This window comes from Borostomias antarcticus (assembly GCF_949987555.1).
Source record: "Borostomias antarcticus genome assembly, chromosome: 6".
Lineage (NCBI taxonomy): Eukaryota > Metazoa > Chordata > Actinopteri > Stomiiformes > Stomiidae > Borostomias > Borostomias antarcticus.
In genome coordinates this window covers 17308772-17325949 of record NC_140239.1, presented here as the reverse complement: position 1 = coordinate 17325949, position 17178 = coordinate 17308772, and the positions used below count along the sequence as shown (strand labels likewise).

The 17178-nt window shown below is 51.2% G+C and overlaps 1 protein-coding gene across 1 annotated transcript; it reads left to right on the top strand.

Annotated features, from left to right (window-relative positions):
* Positions 1–7864: 7864 nt before the first annotated feature.
* On the top strand, positions 7865–15698 carry LOC311309919 (dystrophin-related protein 2-like; the record flags this gene model as incomplete). Its single annotated transcript, XM_084439268.1, has 9 exons — positions 7865–7884; positions 9769–9830; positions 10061–10135; positions 11834–12035; positions 13343–13428; positions 13719–13876; positions 14996–15162; positions 15307–15418; positions 15558–15698. The coding sequence occupies 9 exons, from the start codon at positions 7865–7867 to the stop codon at positions 15696–15698; spliced, it is 1023 nt and encodes a 340-aa protein (XP_084295394.1).
* Between the last annotated feature and the right edge of the window lie 1480 nt (positions 15699–17178).

Below are 17178 nucleotides of genomic sequence, written 5' to 3'. Positions count from 1 at the left end.
TGCCGGCTCCAAGAGACCAGTACAATAACGGTAACAGTAACAGTCAGAGCAGACTTGTACTGTAACAGCAACAGTCATAGCAGACCAGTACAGTAACCGTAACAGTCATAGCAGACCAGTACAGTAACAGTAACAGTCAAAGAAGACCTGTACAGTAACAGTCATAGCAGACCTGTACAATAACCGTAACAGTCATAGCAGACCAGTACAGTAACAGTAACAGTCTGAGCAGACCTGTACAGAATCAGTAAAGCCTGCAGTATACTTGCTGTTTAACAATGCGTACGCATAGACAAGCGCGTATTTTGCATCGCATTAATTTCTGGCGACCTGCGCGGTCAACTGCAGCCGACGCTCCAAAAGAATGCAGGAGACGCGTGGTAGACGCATACTCATGATTAAAAGCAAGTATACCACAGGCTTAGCAGTCAGCCAGAGCAGTCAGCCACAGCAGACCTCATAGAGATTCACCCATCCGGCAGAACCCCCTCCGGGACCAAACACTGCACTCTCATTGGCTCCCAACTCTGTGGTTCTACACCCTAGAATGAAACACTCTCATCGGCTCTGAGTGGAACAGAGAAACTGCAAGTGACCTCTGCCCCCTAGCAACAGCCTGGTAACCCCCTCTGCCCCCTAGCAACAGCCTAGTAATGCACTGCTGAAGGAAACACTTGAACTGTGGAAGCTCGATAACGAGGGACTGGATGCTCTCTATAACACGTAAACAACAGCGCCTGGACAGAGGGGGGTCGAGAGAGAGGGGGGTGGAGAGAAAGGGGGGTGGAGACAGAGGGGGGTCGAGAGAGAGGGGGGTGGAGAGAGAGGATCAGAGTTAGGATCAGGTCTGTTTGTTCTAGAGCCAGGTGCTCGCTGGAGCAGCGTCGGAGGGCAGCAGGTGAACACCATCATGTCCGCGCCGCGAGCATTAAGGAGGTTTTGTCTTTTGAAGAGGGGCCGGACCTCTTGATCAGAAATGGACAGCGGAGCGGTGGTGGGTGTTGGGGTGGGGGGGGGGGGCAGATTGAGTGAGCGTGCAGGGTTGAGGGGTTGGCTGAGGGGAGGGGAGGTGAGAAGTGGAAGGGTGAGAAGTGATTGCTTGGGGTGGATGGAGTAGGGGACATCCTTTGTGATTTGAATCTCGTAAAGAACACATTGTCCTGGGAGTTTGTAGTCTGGGGGGTGGGCGGCTTTGTCTGTAACCTGTGGTAGACAAGTCCACCCTGCCAGACTGCTCTTGTGTCGTTACTGTTTACAGTAACGCACAACACAAATACAATTTACAATTAGACTTTTTGTTCAATTGAGCCTTTGAAATTCCTCTTTGCATTGTGGATGGCTGAATGTGGACTTGGCCTTGATGTACAGTACACATCTCTGTCACCACTCCTGCTACCTCCTCCTCCCTCCTTGGACATGGTAGTTCCTTGTGGTTTATATATTTTTTGTTCTCCTCACAGAAGCCGATGTAGGATGTGACAGTCTGAGTAATCTTCAATGTCATAGAGTTGGCTGAAAAGTTAGCATATATGCCATTTGGTTCTGAGTTCTAAAATGAATGGGATCCTTGAATATTGAAATATTGATCTCGACTAAAGGCTTCACAATTCACAAAACCCATCTTCAATGATGTGTTAACTTTTAGAACATACTCTCGTCTGGGAGTCTCTGTTAAACACATACCTTCTTTTTGCATGAATCGCATTCATTTTTCCCATTTAGAACTCAAAACCAAATGGCGGCAATGCTAACGTTTCAGCCTACAAAATGGCATCAGACCTCACCACTCTATTGCATCCTTGTTTAACTCAGTCTGTTTCCTCCAAACAGTCTTGTAAAGATTAATCAGGTGTCCATCTCTGAACTGACGTTGCTGTCCTCTGGACTCAGCTCCGTTGCCAAGTGCTGCATGCATGTGTGCACGGTACATCTCTTTGATGGTAGACTAGCAGACCATTCTCCTCTGCTGGGACAACATACCAGCTGGTCGTATTTCGGGAGTTTGGATCTCAGATCAGGGGGGGGGGGTGACTGAACATTTGTAGACAGTACATGATGACACTTGACTTGAGAGGGTTTTGAATGAGAACTGCCGACCCACTGTATGACCATGTTAATACCTCCCTATGACCATGTTATAATCGCCCCATAACCATGTTATAATCACCCTAGGACCATGTTATAACCAGCCTATGACCATGGTATAATCACCCTATAACCAAATCATAGCTGGGGTTCATGATCTATCCTCCAGACATCACCCCAGAGGAGCGTGCCCAGAATGTGGGGCGTGTCCTCAGAAAGGAGGCAGAGGATGTGTCGGTGGGGTGGGAGGGGCTGAACGCAGACGCGGTCGATTGGCAGAGGAGGCTGGAGCTGGCTCTGGATAGGCTGCTGGAGCTGCAGGAGGCGGAGGATCAGCTGGACGCGCGTCTGGGAGAGGCCGAGATGGTGAAAGAGGCATGGCAGCCTGTCGGAGACCTGCTGATCGACTCCTTGCCTGAGCACATCGACAGAGTCAAGGTGAGAGCACTTTAACACACGCAGCTGAGGACGAGTGGAGACAAACACACAGACTCACCAGAGTAGAGATAGAGTACACACTGATACTGGCAGTCTGTCTCACTGTCTCATACTCTCTCATACTCTCTCTCTCTCTCTCTCTTTCTATTCTCTCTCTACCCCGCTGTCCCAGGCCTTCCAGGAGGAGATAGGTCCTATCAAGGACAACGTCGACCAGGTCAACCAGCTGGCCTCCACCTTTGGCCCCCCGGACATCACCCTGTCTCAGAACAACATGGACCGTCTGGATGAGCTCAATACACGCTGGAGACTGCTGCAGGTACACACACACACACACACACACACACACTCTCTCTCTCTTACACATACGCACACACACGCCATCTGGCTGTAATGATATTGCAGGCAGCAGTGTGTGATCAGTGCTGATAACCGTCATGGCTGACAGGGACTCTGGGGTCCTGACACTGACTCTCACTACCACTGACAGTACATCCAATCAGATGACGGCAGCCTGAGCGATGTGGACTGGTCCTCGTAGACGGGTCACCTGCTGACAGCAGCATACGGATGGTTCTCTGAAGCTCCACACCTGGCCAGCTGTTCATACTGCACACACACACGCACACACACTGGAGCCCTCAAACTTGTACAGATGGAGTCTTGTGACAGCCATACACACACATACTCACATTACAATGTTTGCAAGCTTTTTCAATCATACACACACATACTCACACACACACATGCCTACAGAGTCACATGCACACACACACATGCATACTCACACACACACACACACACACACACACACACATACACACACACATATACTCAAGCCCTCATACTTGTTCAGTAGTCTTGTGAGCTGAGGAGGTGACAGTGTTCTCTGGTAGTGTATTATGGGTAATTGCTACACTACCACTCAGCGCTTCCTGTATGTGTAACCCTGATCAGGTTTCCATGGAAACATGCAAACAGTCAGAGGGCGGTGAGGATGATGATGATGATGATGATGATGATGAGGTCAAGGTATGGTCTGGTCTAGGACAATCTACTATCTAGACATCTACCATCACACCACCACTCTGCACCTACTGACTCTCACACACACACACACACACACACACACACACACACACACACACACACACTCACCTGCACCATACTGACTCTCACACACACACACCCACACACACACTCACCTGCACCAGACTATCACTCAGACATACTGTACAGTACGTCATATCCTATCATACTCATATCACCACACGCCAGTCTATCATACGTCAGACATCCGTGCTGTATCAGCGTTGTTTTCGGCCGCCACATTTATCAACGCCCGATCATTCGTACGCTGTGATACAAAGGTTTCATAAATCACACGTGAACCCTGTCGTCCCATCATTTCTGTGCTGGTGCCATCGATAAATGAGGGAGTGTGGGTGTGTCAGTGTGTGTGGCAGCTAAAATAGGACTCAACCAAGAATATGACATTTCTGGTACCAGGCTATTGGGTGCTTCGGGCGCTCAAAACTTTTGATAATGAGACATTGCACCACATACCTGTACAGCTGCCATGCTCAGCCCCCCCCCTCTCTCTCTCTCTCTCTCTCTGTATCTCCCTCTCTCTCTCCAGCTGTTCTTTCATGATCCACTCGTGAACCAACCATTAGACAGCTTTGATCTCGCTCTCTTGTCGCTCTTCTCCCTTCCCCTCTCTCCTTCTCTCTTCTTTTGTCCTCCTCCACTGACGCTCCCTCTCTCTCCTCCTCTTCTCAGATCTCCATCAGAGACCATCTGAAGCAGCTGACTGACGCTCACAGAGACTTCGGGCCTCATCTGCTGCTTGGTGAGTCTCTTTCTCTTCCTCCCTCTCTCCCTCCATCTGTCTGCTGTTCTCTTCCAACCTCCCTCTCTCTTGCCCTCCATCCCTCTCTCTTTCCCTCCCTCAATGTCTCTCCCTCTGACCCTACTCCATCCATCCATCCATCCATCCTCCTCTCTTCTTTTCTCCCCTGCTCCCTTTCCCACTCTTCCTCGGCCAGAAGGTTCTGGAATCTGCTCTTGTCCACCTCTCCTCCTGTCAGATCAGAGGCTCCCTCAAGGAGGGAGGAGGGATGTCCAGAGTACTGAAACATATCCCCTGTCTGTCTGTCTGTCTGTCTGTCTGTCTGTCTGTCTGTCTACCTGCCTGCCTGCCTGCCTGCCTGTGTCTGTCTGTCTGTCTGTCTGTCTGTCTGCCTGTCTGTCTGTCTGTCTGTCTGTCTGTCTGTCTGTCTGTCTGTCTGTCTGTCTGTCTGTCTATCTATCTGTCTGTCTGTCTGTCTGTCTGTCTGTCTGTCTGTCTGTCTGTCTGCCTGCCTGCCTCTCTGTTTGTGTCTGTCTGCCTCTGTCTGCATGTCTGTCTTTCTCATTGTCTTTGTTTCTCTTTCTCAGTCTGTCTCTTTCTGTCACTGTCTGTTATTGCAAAAGTATAAACTTGCAGTTTGCAAATGACACTTAACTCTCTCTTCCCCCTCACCTCCTCTCTCCTCTCCACCTCTCCTCCTCCCTCTCTCCTCTCCTCCTCTGCACCTCTCCTCTCCTCCTCTCTGCAGGCTCTGTCCAGGAACCCTATGAGCAGGCCATCTCCCCTAACAATGTGCCCTACTACATCAAGTAAGAACCACTCATGCACACATCGCTAGTTCAACCCTAGTTCAGATACAACAGACGAGACAGTGTCATCATTCTAGAACGTCCTTCTCATCCATGTTCACAAAAGATTTCACATTTTCCAAATTAACATTCTAAACACAAAACAGTAAAATAAATATTATAAAACTTCTTAACAATGCTCTGGCTGTATTGTATCTGAACCCGGGACTGCGCCTTCCCCTAATGCACATAATATCGCTGAGTGTACCTTTAACACAAGTTCGGCTGCTACACACAGACCAAGCACACTTGGCCAGCCCAGACCTAACACGCCTGGTCAGCTCCAGACCTACAGTAGCACACCTGGTCAACTCCAGACCTACAGTTGCACACCTGGTCAGCTCCAGACCTAACACTCCTGGTCAGACCCAGCACCCCTGGTCATCTCCAGACCCAGCACACCTGGTCAGCACAGACCCAGCACACCTGGTCATCCCCAGACCCTGCACACCTGGTCAGCTCCAGACCTAGCACATCTGTTCAGCCCAGACCCTGCACATCTGTTCAGCCCAGACCCTGCACATCTGTTCAGCCCAGACCCTGCACATCTGTTCAGCCCAGACCCTGCACATCTGTTCAGCCCAGACCTAGCACATCTGTTCAGCCCAGACCCTGCACATCTGTTCAGCCCAGACCCTGCACATCTGTTCAGCCCAGACCTAGCACATCTGTTCAGCCCAGACCTAGCACATCTGGACAGCCCCAGGCCTAGCACACCTGGTCAGCCCAGACCTAGCACACCTGGTCAGTTCCAGGACTACATGTAGCACATCTGGTTAGCCCTAGACCTAGCACATCTGGTCAGCCCTAGACCTAGCACACCTAGTCAGCTCCAGATGTAGCACATCTGGTCAGCTCCAGACCTAACACACCTGGTCAGCTCCAGACCTAACACACCTGGTCAGCTCCAGATCTAGCACATCTGGTCAGCTTTAGACCTGGTGCACCTGATCAGCTCCAGATCTAGCACACTTGGTCAGCTCCAGACAGACCTAGCACACCTGGTCAGCTCCAGACAGACCTAGCACACCTGGTCAGCTCCAGACAGACCTAGCACACCTGGTCCAGGGATACAGAGCTATGCTGTGGCTGTAACTGCTATGTGGACTAGACTCTGCCTGCTTTGCTGTGGTGGTGATAGAATTAATATGTGTCTGTGTGTGTGTGCATGTGTGTGCGCGAGAGGGAGAGAGAGAGAGAGAGAGAGGGAGAGAGAGATGCACTACAAGTGTGACCGAGTTCCATTAACACACCTGGCTTGAAATATAAACAAACGCATGTTGGTGCAGTGGTTTCAGTGAGTGTTTGTGCGTGTACAGTATGTGTGTGTGGGTGTGTGTGTGAGAGAGAGAGGGATACAGAAAGAGAGAGAAAAGGTGAGAGTAAGAATGAAATGGGGAAAGAGAGATTGAGCAACTGGAGGAAAGAATGAGTGTGTAATGACGAGAGAGAGAGAGAGAGAGAGAGAGAGAGAGAGTGAAAGACAGAGAAGTGACAGATGTTCCTCTCTACATGCAGAGAGAAAACAGGACCTGACGAGCTGACCCAGACCCTGTGAGTGAGAACGCAGGACACACATGCACGCACACACTCAAACACACACACACACACACACACACTGCTCGGAGATAAGTAGCTACAGTACAAAGAAACAAGGGCAGGTCTGTGTGGTGTGTGTGTGGTCCTGTGACCATACCTTACACACACATTTCGGTAGAACAACCCTCCCTTCAGCTGCCCTCCTCAGTCCAATCACTGTTTCAGATGAAGTCTGGGAAAGGGAGTTGTGATGCAGAGGTCAGATGACAGATTTTCCTCCTACCCTATTTTAGAATTTGCCTTAGCAGTGAGAACCTGGTTGTCTTCATGGTCCTCCATATTCAACTGTAGTCAGTCAGTACCATCTCATACCCAGGCAATGAGCAACAGCTGAATCTGAATCAGTTTATTTTCCATGGTTTACACATATTTGTTTTGGTCAAAGGGACATGATGGAGACAACATAAATGGTTATTGTCTGTCTAAGTAGGCCTACAATGTAAGCTATTGAAGTAGGCCTAGTTGAATGGAGAGAATATTCAGGGAAGATGATTGTCATAGCCCTGATGACAGTACTCCATCATGCTAATTCAAGTATTTTTAAGGAAAGGCTACATTGCAACTACTCAGGTAGACTGTTAACAGGGCAACTTCATCTATTCTGTTGTTTTACTCTGAGAGTAGATGAAGGTTTCAGGATTCAGACATGGAAGCGAAGTAAAGCCCTTTAAATTAGGCTACATGTGATCTTCAGTTCAGACTACTCCGGAGCTGTACTTTCCCCAACCTTCACTCGCAGTTGTGTAGTCAGAATCACCCCCACCTCCACCTCAGCCCAGACTAGAGACTCCCCCTCTCCGGGATGGGGGATGGGGGCTGAGGTAGCTCCGCCTCGTCTCCGCGGCCAGCCTCTGCGAACGAACACACGGGCTTGCGGGGAAACACACGACTGCTCGACCGGACGGTTTCTCTCCCCCCTACAGAGGACGGTTCATTGCCGCGGTAGCTAGCTACGACGGTGGTTCGGGACTGAGACGGCTCGGGAATTCCGCGCCGGTTGTACTGTAAATATTAGACCCTGCGGCAGACGGCAGAGAGAGAGATGAGGGAGCAGCTACGAAAGTAAGTCCTTGAATGATGCGTCGGTGCAGCCTCTGTTTTTGCTGCGTGAATGTGTCGGCGTGCCTAACAAACAGAGAAGGGGAGAGAGAGAAAGAGGACATGGCGAGCTAGGAGAGGACGCAGTGGAGGAGCCAGGCTAGCCTAGCCGGTGTTCGGGCTCAGCCAGCGGTAGCCAACAGATGTTAGCAAGCCGACCGCAGGTCATAAAGCCCCCTCGTCGGCCACAAAAGGGCGATAGCAGCAACCAGGGGCTGTTAGCTGACGTTATACGGCCTCGTTGGCATGACGAAAATCACGATTCCGCCACAAATAGAGGTGTGGGAGAGAGTCGTCATGCAGCCCGCTCAGTTATTTAATTATTTTCCCCACCATATAATGTTAGATGTTTTTTATCCAGCGTTGATAGCCACCGTTATCTCCCTTGCGATGCATGGATTTTATTTTTGCTCTGAAATCGCCCGGGCGCTCAAATCACTGCGCTCAAATTGTGCATTCCTCCACACTCCCTATGCAAACATCACCCCAGTGTCAACCATAACACAGGTCCGATACGGGGTCATTCCTTCAGCGATAGCGCGTCTTCTGTGCGGAGGTGTATCCTATAGCTACCATTCGTTTAAAAAAAGATACGATGCGTATGCAGCCTATTCGGTTATTTTTGTTGTCTCGGCTCGTCAGACCGCTTTAAACAGACGCATAGCCGGTTTAGGTGCTGATCAGCGGTCAACGTTTCACTCGTCCTTCGGAGTCACGAGGATGGTCACTGGTCAAATAAAGTACGGGATGTTCCCCCGGTTGATCTCAGCCCTATCGAGCTGCTTAAAACCGCGTTTCGTCATTGGGTGTGTTTGGACGTTTTCATTCATTCTGATGTTAGCCGTGAAATGGGAGCGGAGGATGCGGGCTCTGGTGCAGATCCTTTTGGCACAAGTGTGACTGCAGGTTTTGTGCCAGCAGCGTGTGCGTGCGTCCGTGTGTGTGTGACCAAATACAGTTGAAGCATGATACCTAAACACACTGATTCACATCTACTGGCAAGATGATGATGTGCCTGGGCACGTTTGGTATTCTGTCGTGTGTGTGTGTGTGGGTGGGTGGCTCTGTGCGTGTGTGCGAGTGTGTGTGGGAGAGAATGTGTGTGTATGTGACTGTGTGTGTGTTAATTGCCAGGTCTACTGGAGTTTCGAGTTTATTACAGGGTAGATCTGCTCAGCTGTGCTTCTGTGTCTGGTGGTGTTGAGGTGAGGAGGCTACATGTCTTCATCTTCACACAGCAGAACCATCACTGATGCAGCTCTCATCTCATATTCATGACCAGGAGGAAACTGCAGCCTGCTCAACTATGACACCACAGATACAGTGTTCTCTTCCTGGTGCCACTTACACATAGCACAGTGTGTGTGTGTGTGTGTGTGTGTGTGTGTGTGTGTGTGTGTGTGTGTGTGTGTGCGTGTGCGTGTGCGCGCTTGTTGTGTGGGGTGCTGTTCTGCCCTGTGCTGGGAGAATGTTCCCCATCAGAATCCCTTTGGTCTGGGGGTGTGGTGCTACTGTAGGGGAGGTGGTTCGGAATCACACTCTCTGCACTGCTGTCTGAGACAGCAGACCGGACAGGGTTAGATACCCTCAGAACCCCTAGCCTACATACGCACACACTCACACTCAGCTCTTGAACCCCCGGGCCCTCTTTTGCTCTCAGACACAGAAACACTCATCAACACACCTGTCACGAGGAGCAGATATAAGGGGAGTGTTACACAGAAGTAAGAACTGGACAGATACACATGCACACACAGGATATCCCAGAGCCCTAGACAGTAGCGTAGTGATGTATGACGTGTGTGTGATGTTTGACTACTGCTCCACGTTCTGTTTGTCCCCTCATAGCCACCAGACCCAGACCACATGCTGGGACCACCCCAAGATGGCTGAGCTCTACCAGTCTCTGGGTAAGACCTCCTCTTACCCCTCTCTTCCCTCTCTCAACCCCCCCCCCCCTTCACCAGAACATGGGCCCTATAGCCCAGTCGAGTCCTGAATGGTTTTAATAGATTGTTTGTTACTGTATGTTAGTGATCTATTCACTATCTGTCTCTAGTTAAAGCTAGTCGTTGGTTGGTCATTGCTGGTTTGCTATTGGGGGAGCTGGTGATGACCTTTGACCCTCTTGTGTCTGCAGCCGACCTCAACAACGTGCGTTTCTCCGCCTACCGCACCGCCATGAAGCTGCGGCGCCTTCAGAAGGCTCTCTGTCGTAAGTCCTCACCTCCATCTCTCTCTGACTCACCTCCATCTCTCTCTGACTCACCGCCATCCCTCTCTGACTCACCTCCATCTCTCTCTGACTCACCGCCATCCCTCTCTGACTCACCTCCATCTCTCTCTGACTCACCTCCATCTCTCTCTGACTCACCTCCATCCCTCTCTGACTCACCTCCATCCCTCTCTGACTCACCTCCATCTCTCTCTGACTCACCTCCATCTCTCTCTGACTCACCTCCATCCCTCTCTGACTCACCTCCATCTCTCTCTGACTCACCTCCATCCCTCTCTGACTCACCTCCATCTCTCTCTGACTCACCTCCATCCCTCTCTGACTCACCTCCATCTCTCTCTGACTCACCTCCATCTCTCTCTGACTCACCTCCATCTCTCTCTGACTCACCTCCATCTCTCTCTGACTCACCTCCATCTCTCTCTGACTCACCTCCATCTCTCTCTGACTCACCTCCATCTCTCTCTGACTCACCTCCATCTCTCTCTGACTCACCTCCATCCCTCTCTGACTCACCTCCATCCCTCTCTGACTCACCTCCATCTCTCTCTGACTCACCGCCATCCCTCTCTGACTCACCTCCATCCCTCTCTGACTCACCTCCATCCCTCTCTGACTCACCTCCATCTCTCTCTGACTCACCGCCATCCCTCTCTGACTCACCTCCATCTCTCTCTGACTCACCTCCATCTTTCTCTGACTCACCTCCATCTTTCTCTGACTCACCTACATCCCTCTCTGACTCACCTCCATCCCTCTCTGACTCACCTCCATCTCTCTCTGACTCACCTCCATCTCTCTCTGACTCACCGCCATCCCTCTCTGACTCACCTCCATCTCTCTCTGACTCACCGCCATCCCTCTCTGACTCACCTCCATCTCTCTCTGACTCACCTCCATCTCTCTCTGACTCACCTCCATCCCTCTCTGACTCACCTCCATCCCTCTCTGACTCACCTCCATCCCTCTCTCACTCACCTCCATCTCTCTCTGACTCACCTCCATCCCTCTCTGACTCACCTCCATCTCTCTCTGACTCACCTCCATCTCTCTCTGACTCACCTCCATCTCTCTCTGACTCACCTCCATCCCTCTCTGACTCACCTCCATCCCTCTCTGACTCACCTCCATCTCTCTCTGACTCACCGCCATCCCTCTCTGACTCACCTCCATCTCTCTCTGACTCACCTCCATCCCTCTCTGACTCACCTCCATCTCTCTCTGACTCACCTCCATCTCTCTCTGACTCACCTCCATCTCTCTCTGACTCACCTCCATACCTCTCTGACTCACCTCCATCCCTCTCTGACTCACCTCCATCTCTCTCTGACTCACCTCCATCTCTCTCTGACTCACCTCCATCCCTCTCTGACTCACCTCCATCTCTCTCTGACTCACCTCCATTTCTCTCTGACTCACCTCCATCCCTCTCTGACTCACCTCCATCCCTCTCTGACTCACCTTCACCCTTCTCCTCCTCACCTCCATCCCTCCTCCCTTCTCTTCCTCTCTTACTCACTCCCTCCACTCACTCACTCACTCACTCACTCACTCACTCACTCACTCACTCACTCACTCACTCACTCACTCACTCACTCACTCACTCACACATTCACTCACTCACCCATCCCATTGTGTGTGCGTGTGTGTGTACTAACCTCTCTCCTCTCCCTGCAGTGGACTTGTTGGGTATGCCTGCGGCGTGCGAGGCGTTCGAGCAGCACGGTCTTCGCCAGAACGAAACGCTGATGGACATCGTGGGCGTGGCCAGCTGCCTGACGACCATCTATGAGCGCCTGGAGACGCAACACACCAGCCTGGTCAACACGCCACTTTGCGTGGACATGTGTCTCAACTGGCTGCTCAACGTATATGACACGTACGTATACACACACGTACACACTTAGCAGACAGACACATACACGCTATAGACATTAGGGGTGTCACGATTCCGATTTTAATTTCGAAATCACATCAGTTCGCGATCCTCCCAGTTTTCTCTTTCTACCCAGCCCCGCCCCTCGCTTGGTCCAGCCTTTTGAATACGGTCCCATCCGGCTGATCTAATCTTCTCAAGTCTGCTTCCTCTTGGGACAATAAAAAAAAAAAAATTGTGCCTGGTCATCTTACCAAACCATCATGATGTTTCAGTCGAGATCACTTTAGTCAAAATTGGCCTATTTATTAGCATGCAATACTATATACAGCATATTAATTTTTTACGCATATTAATTTTGGCGGTGTGATCTGTTCGGGGGGCCCCCTGCCTTCCACGCATGTGGAAAGCGGCAATCTAGATGTTCCCCCTCTCTGGCCCGCGTGGCCCAGAGTGCCGGGCCGGAAGAGGGTTTATGACGATCAGAGTGGGCCGCGATCGGGAAGACGCTTGGAGGTAACTCAGCCCACTAAGACCGTCAAAGAGCGCCACAGGAGGACTGCTGTACATTATAGTCCCTGGCTTCCACGGGCCAGCGCTTCGTGGAGTCTGAAGGAGATACATCCTAGTGTCTCTGCCTCCATGGTGACCGGAGGGACTGCTGGATGGCCCTTCGGAGATGTTTCGGCCCACGGTTACCACGGAGAGCCACAGAGACTAAACTAGTGTAATTCCCCGGCTTCCACTAGCTGACGCATAGTGGAATACCAGAAGAAAGCAGCGATACCCCCGGAACAGAGAGAAACGACGACAACAGAGACGACATCGACAGAACACGGGCGGAGCAGGGGAGGAGGTGGGGCGAGCGCGCAGATACGAGCGATCAGCAGTAATGGCAGAGCGGACGCAAGAGCAGAGAACGCGGAAGCAGCGAGCGCGCAGATACGAGCGATCAGCAGTAATGGCAGAGCGGACGCAAGAGCAGAGAACGCGGAAGCAGCGAGGATGCAGATACGAGCGATCAGCAGTAATGGCAAGAGCGAACAATGACGTGTTTTGACAGCTTAAATACATGCAGCTGAACCAATGCTATGACAGCTGACAGTCAGCTGTTGGGTTGCGTCATACGGGGTGTGACTGATTAGCCTCTGCCGATTAGCCCGGCGTTGACATCCGTGCCTCGCCTGAAGTACGTCGGAGACTTTATTATTAATTGAATCAAGTGTAGGCTATTGAATACGAGGGAGATCCACTAGTAGACAGTACATGCTGATTGTTTTCGAGTGATTGACTGATGGATTTATCCTCAGAGGACGGAGTGGGAAGATCAGGACTCTGTCCTTCAAGACTGGAATCATCTCTCTGTGTAAGGCCCACCTGGAGGACAAGTACAGATGTAAGTACTGGATACACACACACACACCACGCACACACACCACGCATACACACACACACACACACACACACACACACACACACACGTGGGCGGTAGGTAGCCCAGTGGTTAGAACACCCCACCAGTAACCGAAAGGTCGCTAGTTTGAGATCTTGACAAGTGATTTCCCAGCAATCTTTGCCTACTGTTGTGTCCATAGCCCCAACACTAACTCATGTAAGTCGCTCTGGATAAAATGTCCTCTGCTAAATGACTAAAATGTGGATGTAAATTCCCCCCCCCCCCCCCAGTCCTGTTTCGGCAGGTGGCCAGTGCGACAGGGTTCTGTGACCAGCGCCGGCTGGGGCTCCTCCTCCACGACTCCATCCAGATCCCTCGCCAGCTGGGGGAGGTGGCCTCCTTTGGGGGCAGCAACATAGAACCCAGCGTCCGCAGCTGCTTCCAGTTTGTATGTGAACACACGCACACACTAAGAACACACTTCTCTCTCTCACACACACACACACACACACACACTGAGAATGTACACACACGCATGCACTCTGAAAACACTCTCCCAGACGTGGGCTGCTGGGAAGATGAGCAGTGTAATCTGTGTAGATTATCCACTTATCTACTGGAGCTAATCTGTAATCTGCTGCCATAGAGAATCTATTAACCATAGAGAATCGCTCTGCTATGACTGGCTCTTCCTACAGCTGATGTGTGTGTGTGTGTGAGAGAGAGAGAGAGAGTGAGAGTGTGTGAGAGAGAAAGAGAGAGTGACAGAGAGAGAGAGTGAGAGTGTGTGTGATAGACCATCTCCTGCCCCACAGCCTTATCATGGAAGAGCCTAGAGAGCCAGACAGATGGACAGACAGACAGACGGGTAGACAGACAGACAGACGGGTAGTCAGACAGACAGACAGACGGGTAGTCAGGCAGGCAGACACACAGACGGGTAGTCAGACAGACAGACAGACAGACGGGTAGTCAGACAGACAGACAGACAGATGGGTAGTCAGGCAGACAGACAGACAGACGGGTAGTCAGACAGACAGACAGACAGACAGACGGGTAGTCAAAAAGACATACAGACAGACGGGTAGTCAGACAGACAGATGGACAGACAGACAGAATGGTAGTTAGACAGACAGAATGGTAGTTAGACAGACAGAATGGTAGTTAGACAGACAGAATGGTAGTTAGACAGACAGACGGGTAGTCAGACAGACAGACGGGTAGTCAGACAGACAGACGGGTAGTCAGACAGACGGGTAGTCAGACAGACCGGTAGTCAGACAGACGGGTAGTCAGACAGACAGACGGGTAGTCAGACAGACAGACAGATGGACAGACAGACAGACGGGTAGTCAGACAGACAGAAGGGTAGTCAGACAGACAGACCGGTAGTCAGACAGACAGACAGACGGGTAGTCAGGCAGACAGACAGACAGGTAGTCAGGCAGGCAGACAGACGGACAGGTCGGCAGACAGAAATATCACACATTGGCCTCAGAACCCTGAACACATTCTGTTCATCCTGCTGACCACTCCTCTCCTCTGATTGGCTGTGTGTATGTACCAGGCCAATAACAAGCCGGAGCTGGAGGCGTCCATGTTTCTGGACTGGATGCGTCTGGAGCCCCAGTCCATGGTCTGGCTGCCTGTGCTCCACCGTGTGGCGGCCGCAGAGACGGCCAAACACCAGGCCAAGTGCAACATCTGCAAGGAGTGTCCCATCATCGGCTTCAGGTAGCGCACACACAGACGCACGCGCTCAGACACACACACACACACACATGCTCAGGCAGATGCTAAGACACACAGACACACACACACGGACGAGTGTGCTCCCACTTACGGCGTGTCCGCCGGCCCGTGTTTTTCCCTCCCCAGGTACCGCAGTCTGAAACACTTCAACTACGACATCTGTCAGAGCTGCTTCTTCTCCGGCCGCGTCGCAAAGGGACACAAGATGCAGTATCCCATGGTGGAGTACTGCACCCCGGTACGTCTGGATAGGACCTGCGTGCGTGCGTGCGTGTGCGTGCGTGCGTGCGTGCGTGCGTGCGTGTGTGAGAGAGAGAGCGCGTTTACATCAGGGTAGCCAGTAACAGCCTGTGCGTGTGTCTGTGTGTCCTGTTTAGACCACGTCAGGGGAAGATGTGAGGGACTTTGCCAAGGTTCTGAAGAACAAGTTCCGGACCAAGCGCTACTTTGCCAAACACCCTCGTATGGGATACCTGCCTGTCCAGTCCATCCTGGAGGGAGACAACATGGAGACGTGAGTCGCCCCAGACACACACACACCGTCCTAGGGTGGTCTGGGGACCAAAACACACCTGTCTGTCTGTCTGTCTGTCTCTAGACCCACACACACCTGTCTGTCTGTCTGTCTCTAGACCCACACACACCTGTCTGTCTGTCTGTCTGTCTGTCTGTCTGTCTGTCTTTAGACCAACACACACCTGTTTGTCTGTCTGTCTGTCTCTCTGTCTCTGGACCAACACACACCTGTCTGTCTGTCTGTCTGTCTCTAGACCCACACACACCTGTCTGTCTGTCTGTCTGTCTGTCTGTCTGTCTTTAGACCAACACACACCTGTTTGTCTGTCTGTCTGTCCGTCTGTCTCTGGACACACTGGGTTTGTCTCTAGTAAGGGGTTAGGTGTGTGTGCGTGTGTGTGTGTGTGTGTGTGTGTGTGTGTGTGAGTGTGTGTGCGCGCGCGTGTGCATGTGTGTATGCGTGTGTGTAACATTATTTGTGTACATGAGCCCCCCAACCCCATGCTTCTCATCCTATGACTCCCATCATGCTTTGCTGTGGAGGTGTGTCACCAGCTCATGTTTTTTGTCTTGCAGTCCTGTCACTCTGATCAACTTCTGGCCTGTTGACCATGCGTGAGTATCCTGCCCACATCCACACATACACACACTGTACATACTGTACATGCACACACTATTTCACTCACTCTCAAACATACACACACACTTGCTCTCGCTCCCTTTCTACCACACACATAGTCAGTGTGTGTCACCTGCCCTCTCGTGTGTGTGTGTGTGTGTGTGTGTGTGTGTGTGTGTGTGTGTGTGTGTGTGTGTGTGTGTGTGCGCGCGTGTGTCACATACAATACGTATGATCTGTGTGTCATCATTCTTAGTGGCTTGTCCTCATTCACACTCATCATAATGTGTGTGTGTTTGTGTGTGTGTGTGTGTGTGTGTAGGTGAGTTTTTTGCAAGCTGTGTATGTTTGTGTGTGTTTAATCTGTGTGTGTTTGTGTGTGCATGCTGTGGATGCTAGCGACTGGACACACGCCCATGTGACATAAGTTGTTACCATGTGTTTTTCATACTCTGTTCCTTTCCTCTTGTCTCTCTCTCTCTCACAGTCCCGCCTCTTCCCCCCAGCTGTCCCATGATGACACCCACACCCGCATCGAGCACTACGCCAGCCGGTAAGACCCCACCCAACCATCCTCCGAGCGAAAGATCAGCTTCACAAAGTCCACCTGTAGTATGGTCTAGTAACCTTGTAGCTGTCTAACTCTGGTCTTAACCTGGGACAGTAGATTTTCTAACCTGGGACATTTTTATGTAGATGAATCAAAAAAATAAAACAAGGGACCGGCAGTTGAATTTATCATTTCAAAAATGTTGACTGGTCTGAAATGAATGATGTGTTATCTCGGTCTGAGATGTCAGAGGTCTCTCTAACAGCTCTCGTGAGCCAGTATTACCACGTTGGTTCCATGCATTATTTGTGTG